Consider the following 18,131-nt stretch of genomic DNA (forward strand, 5'->3'; position numbering starts at 1 on the left):
TAAAAAACCGCCTTGGCTGCATTTTTAAGTAAACAGCTGCAAAAAACTTTGTTGTTTGCATAACTCGATTCGATGCTGGCGTGACCAAAGTACACACATCTAATGTTGCTCATTGTGGTCCAAGTGGCCGCTCAGGGAGTTTGTGTGTCACTCAGACACATGAAAAATTAGAGGGAATGTTGATTGTCACTGGCATATGCTCTCTATGTGGGTCTTGTTGCTACTATCCTCACCTCTGGCTTTTTGGACACAGAGATCCCAAAACAGAGGAATACTGTCAGACATAAACGGCTGCAGATAGAAACAGAACAGCTTGCTACCCAGTTACACCCGGTAACTTTTGTTTAAGGAGCTAAACTTTTTCTTAAAACTAACTGTGGTCTAAAAGCCATCAGCTATTAGGTAAATTAGACCACAGATATAGCAGAAGCTGTTCTTACTTTATAAAAATTGAGCAATCAGGTTACATGTCACCTGTTACATCTCTCTAGCTATGTCAGAGTTGCAGGTTTCACAGAGCAGAGCAGTTACAGCGGATGTAATAAAGGCAACTCTTTCTTAGTCCCACAAAATCTATCTGACAATGTAGCACCCATCCAGTTATGCGGAAGTGTGGATATGTTGTGCCCGAATGTTAAAATGCTCTGAAACAAACGGCGAATACAGGCTTAACTCTTTGATGCACACATATCTTCATTTAGCTTCTAGCTTTCACAATCACAGTTGGTTGTGCCCTCTTGCTTGTTGAACTCCCCGCAAGGGCCCGATTTATTCTGCATACCTTCACGTACTAGGTGAACTCCTTTCATAGATTGATTTAATCTGTGCGTGATTAATTTCTGTACTGTCTTTTAAAATTAAACTTCACCATCTTAAAGGTTGAACCTGTGAAACTTCCTTTATTTCCTCTCTCTTCTTTCAGAACATCAGCTCCTGCCGGCCTGCCAGCATCGTTGGCCCAGCGGGCACGTTACGCCACTTATTTTGATGTGGCTGTGCTGCGCTGTCTGCTGCAGCCGCACTGGACGGAGGAGGGCGTGCACTGGGCCTTGATGTACTACCTGCAGCGCCTCAGGCAGATCCTGGAGGAGAGGCCTGAACGTCCCCCAGAGCCCTTGGTTGCACCTCTGCCACGGCCACGCAGCAGCTCCATGGTGGCTGCGACACCCTCACTGGTCAACACCCACAAGACTCAGGTCACTCATCGAAACAGCTTTAATAGTCGCCTCTAAGCCATCTTTAGGATGTCCGTGTTGCTCCTGCTGGTTCGTGACCTTTGCCTTCTCTTATTTTTCGCAGGATATGAGCTTAAAATGCAATGAAGAGGGGAAATCTCTGAGCACAGAGACCTTTGCAAGGGTTTCCCTGACTAACCTTCGTCGGCAGGCTGTCCCTGACTTGTCTTCCGACCTGGGCATGAACATCTTCAAGAAGGTCAGAGACTGGCCTTTATGTTTTAAGCTAAAACAATAAATACAGATTCATGTGATTGAGAGGACCTGTTGTTCCACTTCAGTTTAAGAACCGCCGCGAGGACCGCGAGAGAAAGGGCTCCATCCCCTTCCATCACACGGGGAAGAAGCGCCAGCGTCGGATGGGGGTTCCCTTCCTGCTGCACGATGACCACCTGGACGTCTCTCCCACCCGCAGCACCTTCTCCTTCGGAAGCTTCTCTGGCCTGGGTGACGACAGGCGGGCCCTGGAACGTGGAGGCTGGCAGGCCACCATCATGGGTAATGAGATTGGATGCCACCAGTTTGAAGTCTTGCTTCCACTCCACCGAGCTTTCATGAGTCAGAGGATTTAGTCTGGATCTGGCTGTCAGCTGGTGAATTAGGTCACTTCATTGACACTGGTATTCCTTATGAGCTCTCACTGAATAGTGGAGATTAACATTCGCTCAAGGCACAAAAGCAGTTATTATTTTTATTATTTTCAAGAGTTAGTGACTTTTTAAAGGCTTATTTCCATTAAGAAAAAAAACCTACTGTCCTCTTTTACCATGCTGTTATGAACCCACTTAACCTGAGCTGCTGCTAGAAAGATTCAAGTCTGTGTCATAGTGTATAAGTATGAGATACTTCTTACAACATGTCATAATTTGAAACCCATGACTGCTGGAGGGTCAAATTGTTGCTCCTATAGTTTGCTAATTAGAGCAGAAACTCTTAAAAAATAAAAGAAATTATGAAAATGCCCGTAGCTGGCCATTGATAATTATTTTAGCACTTTATGTCTCAAATATTTATACATTGAAATACACTCATTGGACACTGTTTACCTTGCAAAAGAGGTTGCTTTAAGTTTTCATGGTACAGACTAAACAAGGTGCTGGAAATATTCATTAGAGACTTTAAGTCCACATTGACATGATAGCATCACACAATTGCTGCTGATTTCTAGGCTGGACATGCCAGAGGGGCTCTACTGGATCAAGATCTAGTGACTGTGGAGGATGGATGGAAACCATGGACATCAGATACAGCTGGGTAAAAAAAAAAAGTTTAACTTTCAGCTCAACAAACACCAAAGCCGCAGAGACAGACTCTCTGGGGTAGGCAGGACGTAAATGCACTCTGTCTCTGTGGGCTTTGATGTTTGCTGAGCTTAAAGTTAAGCTTTTCTTTTCAGCTCCATCTGATGTCCACGTTTAGTTGTGTTATTTGGTTGTGTGCTTTCGACCTAAAACGTGTCCATTTGTTGCATCTCTTTCCAGGCAAATTCACACGGCGGGGCAGCACAGACACAGCTGCAGATGCAGACAGCCTGAGTGCCAAACACTCTCATTCCCACCACTCGCTGCTCAGAGACATGCCCGACCACTCTAACAGCCACAGTGACAACACCGTCAAGGAGGGTAAGAAGATGGTTTAAATATGGGCCTGAGCAGGTATTTAAAGCAAGCCCAAAAGTTAAATTTCTAGATGTTAAAAAACCTGAAGGAGTCTTAAAGGGGACCTATTATGACTTTCCTGGTTTCCTGTCATATATACACCGGAAATGAAGGCCACAGTTTCCAAAAAAAAAAAAAAAAAAAAAAAAAAGAGCTAAAAGCTGCTCTAAATCCTTGTTTTTAGACAGTTTTTTAATACTCTTGGATCTGCATGACATCATTGAGAGAGAATATGCATAATATGGTCATCTCAGAGCAGCCAATCAGAAGAAAGTTGGCTTAAAAGAGGAGGGACTGCACCAAAGCCCAGCCTGAGGTGAAGACGGATTATTTTGAAGCATGAATCATGCAAAGCTGCTCTGTTAGAGTCTCAAATATGGTGCTAGGAATGAGCAAAATGAGTAGACCAGTGTATTGATTTGTCTTTCCTAGGCTTAACAAATCAACAGAACATAGATGATGTCACTCACACAGTTTAAACTCTCTCTTTTGTTGGTAGATGGTTAAAAAACAATAAAAGATAGATCACAGATGTTTTAAATGAGACAAATTAAAGCCGGCATACGTCAAATCAAAATGAGTTCTTAGAGATGCTGGCAGAGTGCAAGAGGAACCACAAACATCCACGTTATTTGAAAGTAAAGCGAAATAAACAAATTATCCACTGCTGATCACATTAGTGTCCATCAGCTACAATAAAGGGAGGACAGATGCTGCCGGCTCCCTTTGAGGCTCGCTGAGCAAAGCAGAAATAGGGCAGGATTATATAACAGCAATATTGTTGTGACAATGCTAATTTACACACAAACTACACACAAAATAAGAGCACCGGCTTTTAAACTGATTCACACTCTGCCACACGCTTTCTGTTTGGGTTTAGCGAGAAAGGAGCTGAATTTGACATGAGGTGCTGCCGGGATGAAAAGTACCAAAGTATCAGGCTCATTTTGTGAGGAAGCTGTCAAAAGGGTCAAATTTGCAGAAAGGACACTTTTGTATTCAGTACATATCACATGCAGGACTGTAGAGATTCAACCGTAAATATGAGAAGAATAAATAAGTGACTGAACTCAAATACGAGAATGAAATGGTTTCTTTTCGTTGACACATGGGCTTCAACATTAACCATTGTTCCATTGTTGCTTTTGAATCGCTTGCCAGATGGCAGCAGGGAGAACAAGCTGTGTCTGGGATGGTTATTGTCTTTAAGTGTCCTCGGAGCGCTGAGGAGACACCTCACCTAATCAGTATCATTGACCCGGTGGGTGTAATCACCCACCCGAGCCTCCCAGTTTTCAACTGTTCACATCCGATCCCAGTTAATGATCTTCACAGTTTGGATGCTTTCTATTGCTTCTGTGTAAAAGGTTCCAAGACCTTGCCAGAGTGCTGTGACATCAGACACAATAACACTTAAATTAATCATTAAAGTCTCAAACTGAGCGTGCCAGGGTTTTTTTTTTGTGTGTGTGTGTTGATCTCTTACAATTTGAATGCAGCAAGTGAAATGGTGCCAAGTGAAAAAAAGAAGAAAAAAAAAACAGGTTTCACACACATTTCTTCTCAAGTACATCTCTGTACAACCTTCTGGCTGTTGTGCCTTATGTGAAGCTATTAAAGCTAAACCCAAAAGAATAACTTTATGAGCAAAATGCAAAGGTATGTGGAAAACTAAGTACATCCATTATCCTTTTGCTGCTCTGGAACATTCAGGTTTGTGATCACAGAATGCAGCAATGCAAACTTTATAGGAGCAGACGTTCGAGCAAATACCCAAGAGCGACATCAGTTAACATGTTAAATCTTAACATTTATGACAGTACAGTTCCAAAAAGACTGATAAGTGTGGCTTGTTTGGAGAGGTTTCCAGGAGAAAGCCTCTTCTCTGTTAAAAAACATACAAACAAACAAAAAACACGGCAGCACAGTTTAGGTTTGCAAAGTTGCATCTGAACCAACCACAAGACTTCTGTAACAATGTGGTTTGGACAGACGAGACCAAAGTGGAGTTGTTTATTTGTAGTATGAAGCACCACAGTTGGAGAAAATGGAACTCAACACATCAAGACAACCACCTCATACAAACTGGCAGCACAGTGGTGGTGGGGTCATGATTTGGGCTTGTTTTATGGACCTGGTCAGCTTCCAGTCAATGAGTCTTCATGGTCTACCAAATTATCTGTCTGACTGCTGTTATTGGTTCCAACTGGGTCATGCAACAGGAGAATGATCTCAAACAAAGCAGCGATGACTGAAAAAGAAAACAACCAAAGTTCTGCAATGACCCAGTCAAAGTCCAGACCTTTGTACCTGGAACATAACATAGTTAGATAAACATCGAACTAATAATACAAGAAAGGTCTCTATCTACCCATCTGTACATCACTGGAAAAACCACAGCCATTCATCAGATCCACAAAACAGTTGAGCTAAAGCACTATGGAGCTACCTAAGTGGAACAAGAGGGCGATCTCGAGGATCTGTGAGTTAGAAAAACTATTAACCAGGACCGTGTACTCAATAAAAAATGATTTTCTGTTGTCTAAAGTTCGATCTCAGATCTCCACCATCACCATGGCGGCGTTCAACACAACAGTTGCGTCCTTTAACGTGGGCTACGCCGACTTCTTCACTGAGCACATGAAGAAACTCTGCAACCCCGTGGCTGTACCTGAAATCCCAGTGGAGCCGCTGGCATGCGCAAACCTGCCGCGCAGCCTCACTGACTCCTGTATCAACTACTCCTGTCTGGAGGAAGGCGAGAACATCGAGGGCACCAATAACTTTGTGCTGAAAAACGGCATGTTGGACCTCACAGTGAGTGATTTAATTGGACCCTGGGGGCAAATACAGCTATTAGAAGTTATGGCCCTATTTGGCTGCTCTAATAAGCAATTATGTCACCAGTGGGACTCCAAGCAGACTCGATTCTGATGCTTTCCTTTTTAAGTCATAACATCACAGACACTTTACAGTTTCCTTAATTATTTCTCTTATGTTATTGGGACCTTCTTGGTCAAACTAAATAATTCTCTGATTTTGTCACCCTTTCTTTGCCTTCCTTCTTCCAATTTAGGCTATCCTGAGAGCTCTTTACTCCATTCTCAGCCACGATATCAGTTCCAGGATCTGCGACGTGGCTCTCAACATCATCGACTGCCTGCTGCAGCTGGGCGTGGTGCCCGGGATGGGCAAGTTGTCCAAGCCAGATAACAAGGAGAACCAAGAGGCTCGTGTCAAAGATGCGGCAGCTCAGGGCCTCGAAGGAGTCGCCCAGGGAGGCGGGCCGATTGCAGGGGCTGGAGGAGGTGGAGGAGGGGGTGGTGGAGGAGGAGGAGGAGGGGGAGGGGGAAGTGGTGGAGGGAGCGGGCAGGGGAGCAAGGACGATGTGAAAAATAATAAGGATGACGATAAAAAGGTGTGTTTGAACAGGTTTGTTTAGAGTGAGATTGTAAAGGTGTAGGATGCCTGAATGTCTCAACTTGTGTGTTTTCTTGCTTCTCTTCACTGGGAACAGGAAGAAGCTGGTGGCCTCAGCCCCCACCGCCTGGCTTTGACAATGCTCATAAAGATAGTCAAGTCTCTGGGCTGTGCTTACGGCTGTGGTGAGGGCCATCGAGGACTATCAGGAGATCGCCTGAGGATGCAGGTTACTCTCTATTCTCTAATTCTTTGAATGTGTGCAAATAAACACAGTTTCAGATGGTGACATCGATTCATTACCTATTAATTATTTACTGAATTGCTCCTTCGGTGTAATAAAAGTTTAATAAAAATGAAACTCATTGGCTGGAGCACTGGGCTGAGTTTCTAACTTCAGTGAGAGACAGCCGCAATTTCTTTTTAATTCTAATCAATTGGTTTTTTCATTAAAAACAAACATAGCATTAGTTCAGGCAGGCCACAAAACCCTAGCTGCAAATACTGGCTCTTCAACTAATCTCACTGCCAGTGCACATCTACAGATGACTCAGCTGATAGTGATCTAAAAATCAATTCAGAGAGGGTGGTATTTTAACTTGGTTTAGGATCTGCAAGCCACTTTGGAACCCACCTCCACTCATACAGTGGAGACAAAAAGTGCTGTTTAAAAGTATTTTTGTTTGTTTTTTGTTTGTTTGTTTGCATATTTGTCACATTTACATTTACACAAAAACTGAACTTTGTGGAAGGTTTGAGTCCCGCATATCTGGGATCAAACTAACAATGATCCAAAACACACCACCTCTGGATGGTTAGAAACAACCAAAAAAACAAAAACAAAATGAAAGTGTTGGAGAGACATAGTGAAAGTCTGGACTTTAATTTGAATGAGATGCTTTGGCATGAGCTTAAACAGGCTGTTCAGTTAGTTTTTCACACAGGGCCAGGCAGGTTTAAAGAACTTTTCCTTTAAATGAAATAAATCATAATTTAAAAATTGCATTTTGTACTTACTCGGAAGGGGGGGAGATACATTTTCTCAGAACTGCATAAACTACTGAAGATGGAAATAAAAATTTCAATGGTAAATTAAATTTAAAGGAAAGCCACTTTATTGCTAGCTGACTTATTTAAAAAAAAAAAAAAAAAAGTCCAGCAGCCAGAAACTTTGCTCTTGAAGTTAATTTTTAAAAATCTTTCTTTCAGGCCCAGAACTGCCTCACCAACCTGTATAAGCTGGACAAGCTTCAGTTTCGCCTGACTATGCGCGAGTACGTCAACAGAGACTCCCTCAATAACATAGTCGACTTCCTGCATGCACTGCTGGGCTTCTGCATGGAGCCCATCACTGACAGTAAGTGCTGCGGTGTGTGTTTGTGTGTGTGCGCGAGAGGGATGCAGATACGAGACAGTCACAAAGAAAAATATCATAAATGCTGGTAATAAATGCAGAAACAGGATGAACAACACTGGCTTTGATTGCGTATATTGGATTGTTGCTGAAAAATCGTGTGGTAGGGGTAAAAATATTGTTAATTAATTTGAGCATTATTTTTTTTAAATTAATCGATTAATCGTTAAGTCCACAAAATGTAGGGAAATACAAATGTTGACAAGTTTACAGCTACATCAATGCTTTGAATTAAATACAAGTCTGAATGGTAACATGCTCACAATAACAGAAAAATATATCATTTGCACTTCCTAAACAGTAGCATGCTACTGTTTAGGAAGTTTGTTAGCATGTTCACCGCTGAGTTCATTGTCCGCATGCTAATTTGCTAGCAACTAATCAACATTTCCATCAGCTATGTGCTAATTAACAATATTTCTTGCATGCTAGCAGGAAGATACTGAACATGCTAACATTACCCTTCTAAACATCAGCATGCTAGCAGCTTATGTGTGAGCATGTTAGCATCCTGGGTGGTGATTACTACCAAATTAAACCAAAGTATTGGATAAATTAAGAATTTTAACTGAACATAAGCTTAAAGTTATCGAAATAGAGTGCTGCAGGAATGAGTCTTACCACCACACAATGAGTTAGCATTTTACACTTATGGTTTCGTCATCTGCCTGAAAGATACCTGTTTATGGTTAACATAGAAGCTTTACATAAGTAGTAATGGTCTGATCTTTAGCAGTTCTTCTAATTAGGTAAATACAATCTGAGATGAACACAAGACAAATTACAGTATGTCATTATTTTTGGAAAACTAAAAACACCCCAACATTCAGTAGCTTGTTAAAATAAATTGTAGAATAAACACACAATAATGTAAAGTAATTGTTTTAAGGATGACCCCACCAGTCTTTCTTATCACTATGGAGGAATTTTGGTCGACTCTTCTTTTCAACGTAGCTTCAGTTAATTGAGGTTTGCAGGCATTTATTTGTGCACACCTCACTTCAGGTCCCACCACATGTCATGTTGTAGAGTTGCTGCTGTGCTTGGGATCATTGTCCTATTGCATGACCTAGTTTAATCCAGACTTTCAGACAGATGGCCCCACATTTTACTCTAGAATACTTTGGTATACAGAGGAGTTCATGGACAATTCAATAAGTGCAATGTGTCCAGGTCCCGTGGCTGTAAAACAAGCCCAAACATCACCCCTCCATTAATGTGCTACAGTATAAGGTGTTTGTGCTGATATGCTGTGTTTGGTTTTGTGCATTATGGTTAAACATCTCCACTTTGGTCTCATCTGTCCCAAGGACATTTTTTCAGAAGTGTTGTGGTTTTTTCCAGTGCAACTCTGCAAACCTAAACTGTGCTGCCATGTTCTTTTTAGGGAGAAGAAGGCAGCCCTTACAAACAAGCCATACTTATTCAGTCTTTTTATAATTGTACTGTCATGAACTTTGACATTTAACATGCTAACTGAGGCCTGTAGAATCTGAGTTGTAGCTCTTCAGTTTTTGCTTGGACAACCTTTCATGGGAAGATTGGGGCATTGTGTTAAAACACACCTGGATGCTCCAGAGCAGCAAACTGAGACAACTTCTCCTCTTATAGAGATGCTGATGATCAATTATTCAAGTGCATCTGATTAGCAGTACCTGGCTGTTACCCTGTTAATTCCTATGGTAGCAGTAAGGGTATAGTTAGTTTTCCACAGGACTATAAATAAGTGTGTCATAGGCTAGGTATTTGCCAACAAGCTAAAGAAACAAGAATATAGGGGAGATTTTGTAAAGTCATGCAACATTAGCATTAATCCTCACTCCCTTATTAGTCATTCAGCCCCTTCCTAAGCCTGATTCTGTTGAAGGGCTTTTCCTGTTAAAAGGGATTTCTTTCTTCCCGCTGTTGCCAAGTCCTGCAAACAGAGGGCTGTTTGATTATTTGGGTTTTCTCTAATATAATATGATTTTTACCCTAAATGTGCTTTGAGATGACTGTAGTTGTAAACCAGTGAAACCAAAATCAAAAACCACTAAAATTTTATGGAGCTTTATCCTTTTGAATGAAATCATTAAGTATCATACACCTATATTTCCCACAGAGCTTTTTTTCGAAAGTAATTCAAAAAGTTAATGGAAGAATCCCATTGGCCTCTTGTCAACAGGCTAATATGGAAATGTGTCATTCCTGCAGCAAAATTACAGTGTGAGGGAATTACAGTACTCAAGACTCAAGATATTCATCTTAACAGTATATGCACAAGCGAATTTGTTTATTTATTTTTTAAATCAAAGGCTTAAATGATTAATCGATTTCCAAGTTAACTGTTCGGTAAATGTTTCAACCTAATGGCGCAGATATTTATGCTCTAGCAAAGTCTGTCAGGTTTATTTTACTCAGATCTGTCCCATTAAAAGGTCTAGTGTGGACGCTACAGTACAGGCCAATATAAATGAAATAATATCACATAAAGAGGTAAATACTTAAAGCTCTAGTGTGGTCGACAAAGCTGAATTGTCCTACCACTGTCTCACCCCGCACTTCGACTTTGCATTTCAGCGCTATCTCTGTTTATATATGTGTTTTCCCCCTTCCTCCTTCCACTTGTCTCCGCTCGTCCGTGTCGCTTTCCTTCGTTGTCCTCCTCCTCCTCCTGCTTCCATCCTCCTCCTTTTTCTTCATCCACTTCAATGAGCTGAATCCTACCTTCCTTACACGCTCATCCATTCTGTACACTTGCCAATCCAGAGCTTTGCCCATTACATTCCTGCTCAATCAGTGGCTTTTATCGATGAGCATTAGGACACATCCTACATGCCAATTCAGTTTTGCACTGGAATTTGAAGATTTTTCTACAAGAGACAATTGGCAAGTTACTGAACCGATGAGTGTTTTTTAATTTTGAAAGTGAACAGGGCACCTTGTTTAGTTTTCAGTGTGTGTGTGGGTGTGTGTTATTTTTTAAGTGTGTGTGTTTGCATCTTGGGGGTTCACCTCCTCGTGGAGGTGGGGTGCCACTTCCTTTCTGACACCGCCTTACATGTCTGTGCTGGCCTGATGTCAATCAACTTTGTGCCCCGCCTCTTTTCTCTTGCAGAGTACGGCAGTGCAGGTGAGAGGTCCAGGAGGGCGAAAAAAAGAAACATCGGTAGATACACATGATCAATAATCAATAACAGTTGATAATATAAGCAATAAGATGACTACACTGACCTGATCAGACCCTTCCCTAGACACCGCTTTCATTGCTGCACCCCTCACTCTGTCCGAAAAGTGACAAACTCGCCTGCAACTCTAAAAGTTCTGGTTTAATCTGGCTGATATATTAATCTAACTGGACCAAGAGACTAAACCCTCTACTGTATGTTTTTAAAGCAGGCCTTAGTCACTTGCATGTATTCCTTACTCCCTACTCAGAATCCTTTTCAGTTTGGCTTCTCCCCCATATGCTTTATTAACCCCCTTTTCCTTTGCCCCCTCTCCTTCCTTCCTTGTTGTACGGGCTCACTGTTGTATGCTCAGTGCTGTCAGCAATGACTAAACCACCTGCTGTGTCATCCATGGTCTCTCCTGCCTCCCTGCTGCTTCCAGACAAGGCGGGCTTCGGAAACAACTTCGCCACAGGAGACAACAAATCTGTAGCCCAGAATATGGAGGCCGTGGTGGTGGGCTGCATGTTCAAGTCCCTCATCACCCGCTGCGCCTCAACCACACATGAGCTGCACAGCCCCGAGAACCTGGTGAGTGGGGCGTGAAATCGTCTACCTGCCTTCCAGCTGTTTTGGTGCTCCGCATTAGATTCATTAGTTAAATTAATGCTTTATTATAGATAAAGACGCTTGATCTCATTCGTTGTATCAGACATGCTATCTAAGCTGCTCTCTGGTCTGCTAGAACATGTATTGTAGATGTAGGTCTGTGCAAAAATCAAGAGCCACCCCTCATTTCTTTATATTTTACTTCCAAGAAAGGTCTTTCCAACTTTTTCTTTAGACATTGGCTTCTTTTTCCAGACCATTCTCCTTCCCAACGCATAACATACTGACGATTTGTCACATCCTGAGGCGTCCCATAGGAACGCAAGAGGTAACCTTCCGCGTCCCTATGATACGCGCCGGATTGTGGATGAAATCCAATAGACGCTCCCAGCAGTAATACATGTTCCAGCTGTGTATTCCAGCTCTAACCCTAACCTTAATCCTAACCATAAACATAACCTTATCCCTAACTTTAACCACAATCTTAATCATATTAGATTGTTTTTTCCAAAGCAATTAATGATGAGAAAGTAAAATAAATGTACATGCGTAGATTCCTTCCAAACGGTTCTCATGTTTCCGAACGCATAACATACTGAAGATTTGTCACATGGCGACGTATGTTACATTTTGGGATGAGAACGTGTTGTCTTTTTCACTCATTTTCAGTCCAGTTCTTGACAGAAAACTTAGCAAAGAACCAATATTAAATTATATCTGTAGGCACTTTTTTACTAGCACCCTCTCACAAAAATGCATCATTTGTTCCCATTGCTTTAGTAGAACCTATGAAAAATGCAAAAGAGATCACAGTTCAACAGGCATAAAATACTATTGTATGCCTGTAACAGTATTTGTGTACCAACAAAGTGATTTACAAAGAGCTACCAGCTGAAAACTTCTCAGGATGGTGTGTAGTGTTTCCTTACAAAATTTGAGGAAACTGGACAAACGGAGGACAAAAGAAGAAATATCAGGCCTACAAAACTATCTACAGCAGTTAAACAGGATCTGAAGGTCACCTGACACAGTGCCGGAGAGATGCACCTGGACCTTCAGCTAATCAGCTACTGTTCACTGAAGCCTCATGAGAAATGGAGATTATGTTAAGGTTTGAGCTGCATTTCAGTCAGTGGTGTTGGAGAACTTGTCAAAATTGATGAATTATGAACACAGAAAAGTACCACCAGATTTTGATCAGATTACCTTGACAGAGAACAGAACAAAAGGCAGAAATATCCAAAGAAGAGCTTTGAAAGTCCTTCAAGAAGCCTGGAGAACTATTCCTGAAGACGACTTAAAGAAATGACAAGAAAGAGAGTTCAGACTGTGCTGAGAATAAAGATGGTCACACCAAATATTGACTTTCAAGCTTATTAGAATTGTAAAAACTCAGTTTTTGCCTTATGTTTTGTATTTCCATGTATGTTTGCACATGTTTTACTTTTCTTTTTTAGAAAATTTTGAAGGGAGCTCGCACCAGACTATATTAAACATGCAGTTTAGTTTTTCCGCACCATTTTCTGTCTTTTGTACAGAGGTTTTATGCATCAGCAGAGTTTAAAAACACAGAGTTTCTGTGTGACAGTTTTTTCCCCTTTTTATGTCTGACACGATATCTGCTGTTCCCCTTAAGAGTGTTTCATAATAGCTATATATCTTCTTTCAGGCCAAGGTCAAGTCAAGATGAGCTGATTTGTTTAGCATCCATCAGCTACACAGGCACTTCAAACTGAGTCGTATACGGAAAAGAATCAGATAGCACAAGTATGATGGTTCAAAAAAGCAAAAATCTAAATACAAAAAAAGATGATAAGCACAATCTGACAAACTGAAAGAGCAAGAGACTATATATGTAGAGGGAAATGACTGGACCACAAATCACAGCTGAAACTAATTGGGGTTGATTAGGGCCGGCAGTCAGAAAGGGTGGCAAAGAGAAAGCTTCTGTCTCTTTTTGTCTCCTAACTGATGAACATAATAAAGCAGGAAGTGACTAACATGATCACAGCACACTAATCTGTAGGCTAGAGCTGAAATGTTTTGAATTAAAGTAATGTTAGCGTGCAAATTATAGCTATAAACTACTTTTTTCATATAATTCATGTAATTTTCAGATGCTCTTTAGTAAAACTGCATATGGAGTGCAATTCTTTTTAAACCTAATGTCTAATTAAACAATATACAGTTGTCTTAAAAGTGAAATTGCAGATAAAGTGACATTTATGACAGCTTAGATTGTGTTTAACTTAGTTAAAATCAGGTCCACAGTAAGTGTCTTAAGGAATATACGTAAGTTGCTTAAATTTGTGCTGAATTCAACTAAAAACAATATTTCTTTCACACTTTTATATCCATATTAAGGTCTAAAAATCACTACAATACTCAGAATCTGTTATCAAATATCCAATGCACCCTTGATAAGTGTATTTGGATGCGTCTGAAAGCATTGAAGTACCTCGGCCTCTCTGCGGTGCTTGCAGAGCCTTTAGGCTGGCGTGAGTGGTGTACGTTGGCGGAGGATGACACACTTTTCGAGGCAGGCTTTGTTATGGCACGAAATCAGAGGCCACCCACTCACAAGCTGGAGCTGGTGGCTTGACAAAAACACAAGCCTGCTCCCGCACATTTGCTCAAAATTACATACTGTTCACACTGGCTGCTGATTCTCTCTTTTCTCTTTCACACATTCTTTTGCTCTCACTTTGTTTGTCTCACTCTGTCCTTTCCCAGGGTCTGTACTGTGACATCCGCCAGCTGGTCCAGTTCATTAAAGAGGCCCACGGAAACGTGTTCCGCAGGGTGGCACTGAGCGCGCTCCTGGACAGCGCGGAGAAGGTCACCGCCACCAAGAAACCTGATGAGAAGGAGGAGACCAAACAGCCCGGTCCCAGGAGGTACACTCAATGGCTAGAAACGGTCTTAATGTGACTTCACGGTGAAAAATAAATGTCTTGCTGCAGTCATTACTGTCAAATTTAAAGCCCATCACCTTGTAAAGGTAACAGAGCTCTGCTTCTCATCACTGCTTGACTTTTTTGTTTTTTGTCCTGTCTGCATCTGTTTGTTTTTTTGCTTGAGTGACTGATTTGATGTTCTTATTTCCAAAATAATGTGGCTGTTAGCGCTCTGGGTAGCCCTGCCAGGAGGCAGCTCAGCTGTGTTTGCTGCTTTATCTGACAGCCACCACCGCATGCCATGGCACTGAAGAGAATAAACTACCTCTGACTTATTTTATTTCCACGTTTGAGGCTACAAAGTCACATGACTGCTGGCTGTGAAGCGGTGCCCATATAGAAAGCATAGACTTACAGTTGCAGAGACAGCTGACTCTTTGTATCTGTACCACTCCGTTTCTACTTAGACTCATGGACTATATATAAAAGATGGATACAGCCACCACAATCGTACTGATTTTTGTTTTGAAGCTTCACTGTTGCCGTCTTTGTTTTTTGTTTGTTTTTTAAACTGGACCTCAAAACCAAGGGCTGGATCTCGTTTACAAACCCAGACACATATGGTGTCTTCTTGTATCATCTATTTCACTCTAATTGTGACCCCGTTTATTAAATGACCATCGTAATGATACAGTGGTCCCTCGTTTATCGAGGGAGTTACATTCTAAAAATAACCTGCGATAGGTGAAATACGCAAAATAGCCAACTTTATTTTTTACAATTCTTATAGATGTTTCAAGGCTGTAAAACCCCTCACTACATACTTTATACGCTTTTCTCAGACAGGCACGAACATTTTCACACTTTTCTCTCTTGTTTAAACACTCTCGAAGTTCAAACCTTCGTAGAAAAATAAGTCCAGTATTATGGAATGAAACCAAGGCACCCGCGGTTGCCTTTGAAGGTGCAAAACGTTTCATCGACATTGTTGTGTTTGTTGGGGAGAAAACGTACAAACATACAGTACAGCACTTCAGAGTCACACTGCTAACAATCGAAGATTTGTGTAAATTTGATAAGCTGAACGCATTCTGTACTCTGATTGGTCTACAGCCAATCAGGACGCAGAACACAATGCGCTGTTAAAAAAAAAAATCCACAAAACAGCGAGGCCACAAAAGGTGAACCACGTTATAGTGAGGGCCCACTGTACACAATAAACTTCAAGCTAGTAAATGAGACCTCATCATAAACTCATCAGAAAGGTAGTTACTGAGGTCTTGGATCAAGAGAGGAGGAGGGTTATTTTCTCATAGACTTGTGTCCAATCTGACTTCTTTTTGATCCCCTGCTGGCCATTAGAAAGAATGCATTTTTGAGGCTTGTCTGTCTTTTATATATAAGGTACGGTTAGAAGGCACTGGTTGGAAGAAGTTTAAGTAAAATACACTGCTAAAAAAATTAAAGGAACACCTTGAAAACTCATCAGATCTAAATAGGGAAAAATTATTCTGGATGTTTATATTGATGTGGACTGGTTGGGTAATGTGTTAGAAACTTAAGGAGGCTACATCATTTGATGTAAATGAAAATTAAACCTAGAAATTATACAGCAAGCTAATCTGTTTTACCGAAACCTTATAGCCTAAACACAAATGGTATCAATTCTTTCATTCTCCAGGAACTGCCTTTATACTCTTCCCACATGAGGCCGGGTATTGTTGAGCACTAGGAGGGACTCAGAACGTACTGCACCACCGTAGGATCTGACAGTTGGTCCATTTACTTCATCCTGACACCTAATGGCAGTCAGGGTGTCACTGCCTAGAGCAGGGGTGTCGAACTCCAGGCCTCGAGGGCCGGTGTCCTGCAGGTTTTAGATGTGTCTTTGATCCAACACAGCTGATTTAAATGGCTAAATTACCTCCTCAACATGTCTTGAAGTTCTCCAGAGGCCTGGTAATGAACTAATCATTTGACTAGTTGACCAAGGGTGATATCTAAAACCTGCAAGACACCGGCCCTCGAGGCCTGGAGTTTGACACCCCTGGCCTAGAGAGATCTGTGTATGGGTATGCCTCCCCAGACCATCACTGACCCAGAAACAAACTGGTTATGCTGAACGATGTTACAGGCAGCATAACAACCCTTTCACATCTGTCACATGAGTTCAATCATCTCATCTGTGAAAATCACAGGGCAACAGTGGTGGACCTGCCAATTCTAGTATTCTATGGCAAATGCCAATCGGGCTCCACTGTGCCAGGCAATGAGTATAGGGCCAGTAGAGGATGTTAGGCCTTCAGGCCACCCTCATGAAGTCTTTTCTGATTGTTTGGTCAGAAACATTCACATCAGTGGCCTGCTGGTGATCATTTTGAAGGGCTATGGCAGGAGCAGTTACTGAGTTAAGGGCCTTCTATGGCCCTGTTCAGCTCTCCTAGAGTAACTGCCTGTCTGCTGGAATCTCCTCCATGCTCTTAAACTCTGCTGGATACACAGCAAACCTTCAGCCAATGGCACATATTGATGTGGTCCCCTGACGGATTTGGACTACCTGTGCAACATGTATAGGTTCCAGGTCTGGTCATTTAGTTTGACACTAAATGAGTAGTGACACCGTGCTACTAAATTGACCAGATCCTACAAGTTTGACCGACTGGATGCTATACTCTGAATAAAATGTGTTCCTTTAATTTTTTAACAGTTCATATGAAATAAAATATGTAAAAGACATCAGTTCAGTGGAGATTAAAGTAGTGCGATGCCTAAATTACAGGTCAGAATGGAGCCTTGAATCAGGTGGCCTGAGCGCTATGTCTGTGTGTTGGGGTGTGTGTGTGCGCGCAGGTCAGAGGCGGGTGTGTCCGGGGAGAAGGGTCAGGTGTCCAGTACTGCAGACGAGTGTCGCAGCTACATCTCCAGTAGACCCCCCCAGACACCCGAACAGTGAGTGTCCGCCTCACCTCTCCATAAAGCACCATCTCCGTCGAGCTCAGCTGCCATTTCTCTGCTCAAAGTAGAAAAAGCTCTTCCTGTTGCTCCTTCTTAACCCTCTGATAAACATTCAGTTTATACCAAAACATCCTGTAAAATAAAAAAGAAGTAAAAAGTGTTTTGTGGGAAATGTTTTATCCTTGTGCTTACCTTTCCTCTCCTCCTCTCTCTGCTTCTAGTGAAGAACAGATCCCGGGTGCTCTGCTGGGCAGGAAGGATTTTTGGAGGAAGATGTTCAAGTCGCAGAGCGCCGCCAGTGACACCAGCAGCCAGTCGGAACAAGACACCTCAGAGTGCACCACCGCACACTCTGGCACCACCACCGACCGCCGCTCACGATCCAGATCCCGTCGCATTTCGCTTCGCAAGAAGTTGAAGCTGCCTATCGGTAAGAGCAGCCTCTTCTTACCCAAGGAAGTCCCTGGGTAGGTTCAAAATAAAAGTCTTAAAACTACAGTGAGCTTTTGCCTCCTAGTAAGTGACGAGAATGCACTAGAAAATATGCACTAGCTCGAAAATAGGATTTCTCTAAAAGATTAGGCAGCCTAAGGCTATGTGTGCTTATGGAGACTTACAAATCATCCTTTTATTGAGCAGCGGTATACATTTCAACAACCATATCTCATTGCATTTGCTCTTACTTTGAAATCCCCTCTAACATAATGTGTTTTATGTGTTCAACATTGTGGCACTGTCTGCCCCGAGGCCAAGTCACTTCATCTCTTTGGTCTGTTTTGTGCTCCTTTTTGTGC

The 18,131-nt window shown here is 42.0% G+C and overlaps 1 protein-coding gene across 1 annotated transcript in view; it reads left to right on the forward strand.

The window, feature by feature from the left end:
• unc80 (unc-80 homolog (C. elegans)) overlaps positions 1 to 18,131 on the forward strand; it is a 78,708-nt gene that overhangs the window by 17,218 nt on the left and 43,359 nt on the right. Inside the window, exons 8-20 of the mRNA XM_085398814.1 lie at positions 923 to 1,196; positions 1,300 to 1,434; positions 1,517 to 1,733; positions 2,717 to 2,857; positions 5,442 to 5,710; positions 5,970 to 6,311; positions 6,411 to 6,542; positions 7,523 to 7,670; positions 10,825 to 10,875; positions 11,250 to 11,467; positions 14,219 to 14,382; positions 17,233 to 17,331; positions 17,559 to 17,767. Coding sequence (XP_085254940.1) covers positions 923 to 1,196; positions 1,300 to 1,434; positions 1,517 to 1,733; positions 2,717 to 2,857; positions 5,442 to 5,710; positions 5,970 to 6,311; positions 6,411 to 6,542; positions 7,523 to 7,670; positions 10,825 to 10,875; positions 11,250 to 11,467; positions 14,219 to 14,382; positions 17,233 to 17,331; positions 17,559 to 17,767 — 2,399 coding nt within the window. The remainder of the gene's footprint in view (positions 1 to 922; positions 1,197 to 1,299; positions 1,435 to 1,516; positions 1,734 to 2,716; positions 2,858 to 5,441; positions 5,711 to 5,969; positions 6,312 to 6,410; positions 6,543 to 7,522; positions 7,671 to 10,824; positions 10,876 to 11,249; positions 11,468 to 14,218; positions 14,383 to 17,232; positions 17,332 to 17,558; positions 17,768 to 18,131) is intronic.

Source organism: Rhamphochromis longiceps, linkage group LG23, assembly GCF_057381845.1.
Source record: "Rhamphochromis longiceps isolate RC_006_pf linkage group LG23, R_longiceps_female_GT1.1, whole genome shotgun sequence".
Classification (NCBI taxonomy): Eukaryota; Metazoa; Chordata; class Actinopteri; order Cichliformes; family Cichlidae; genus Rhamphochromis; species Rhamphochromis longiceps.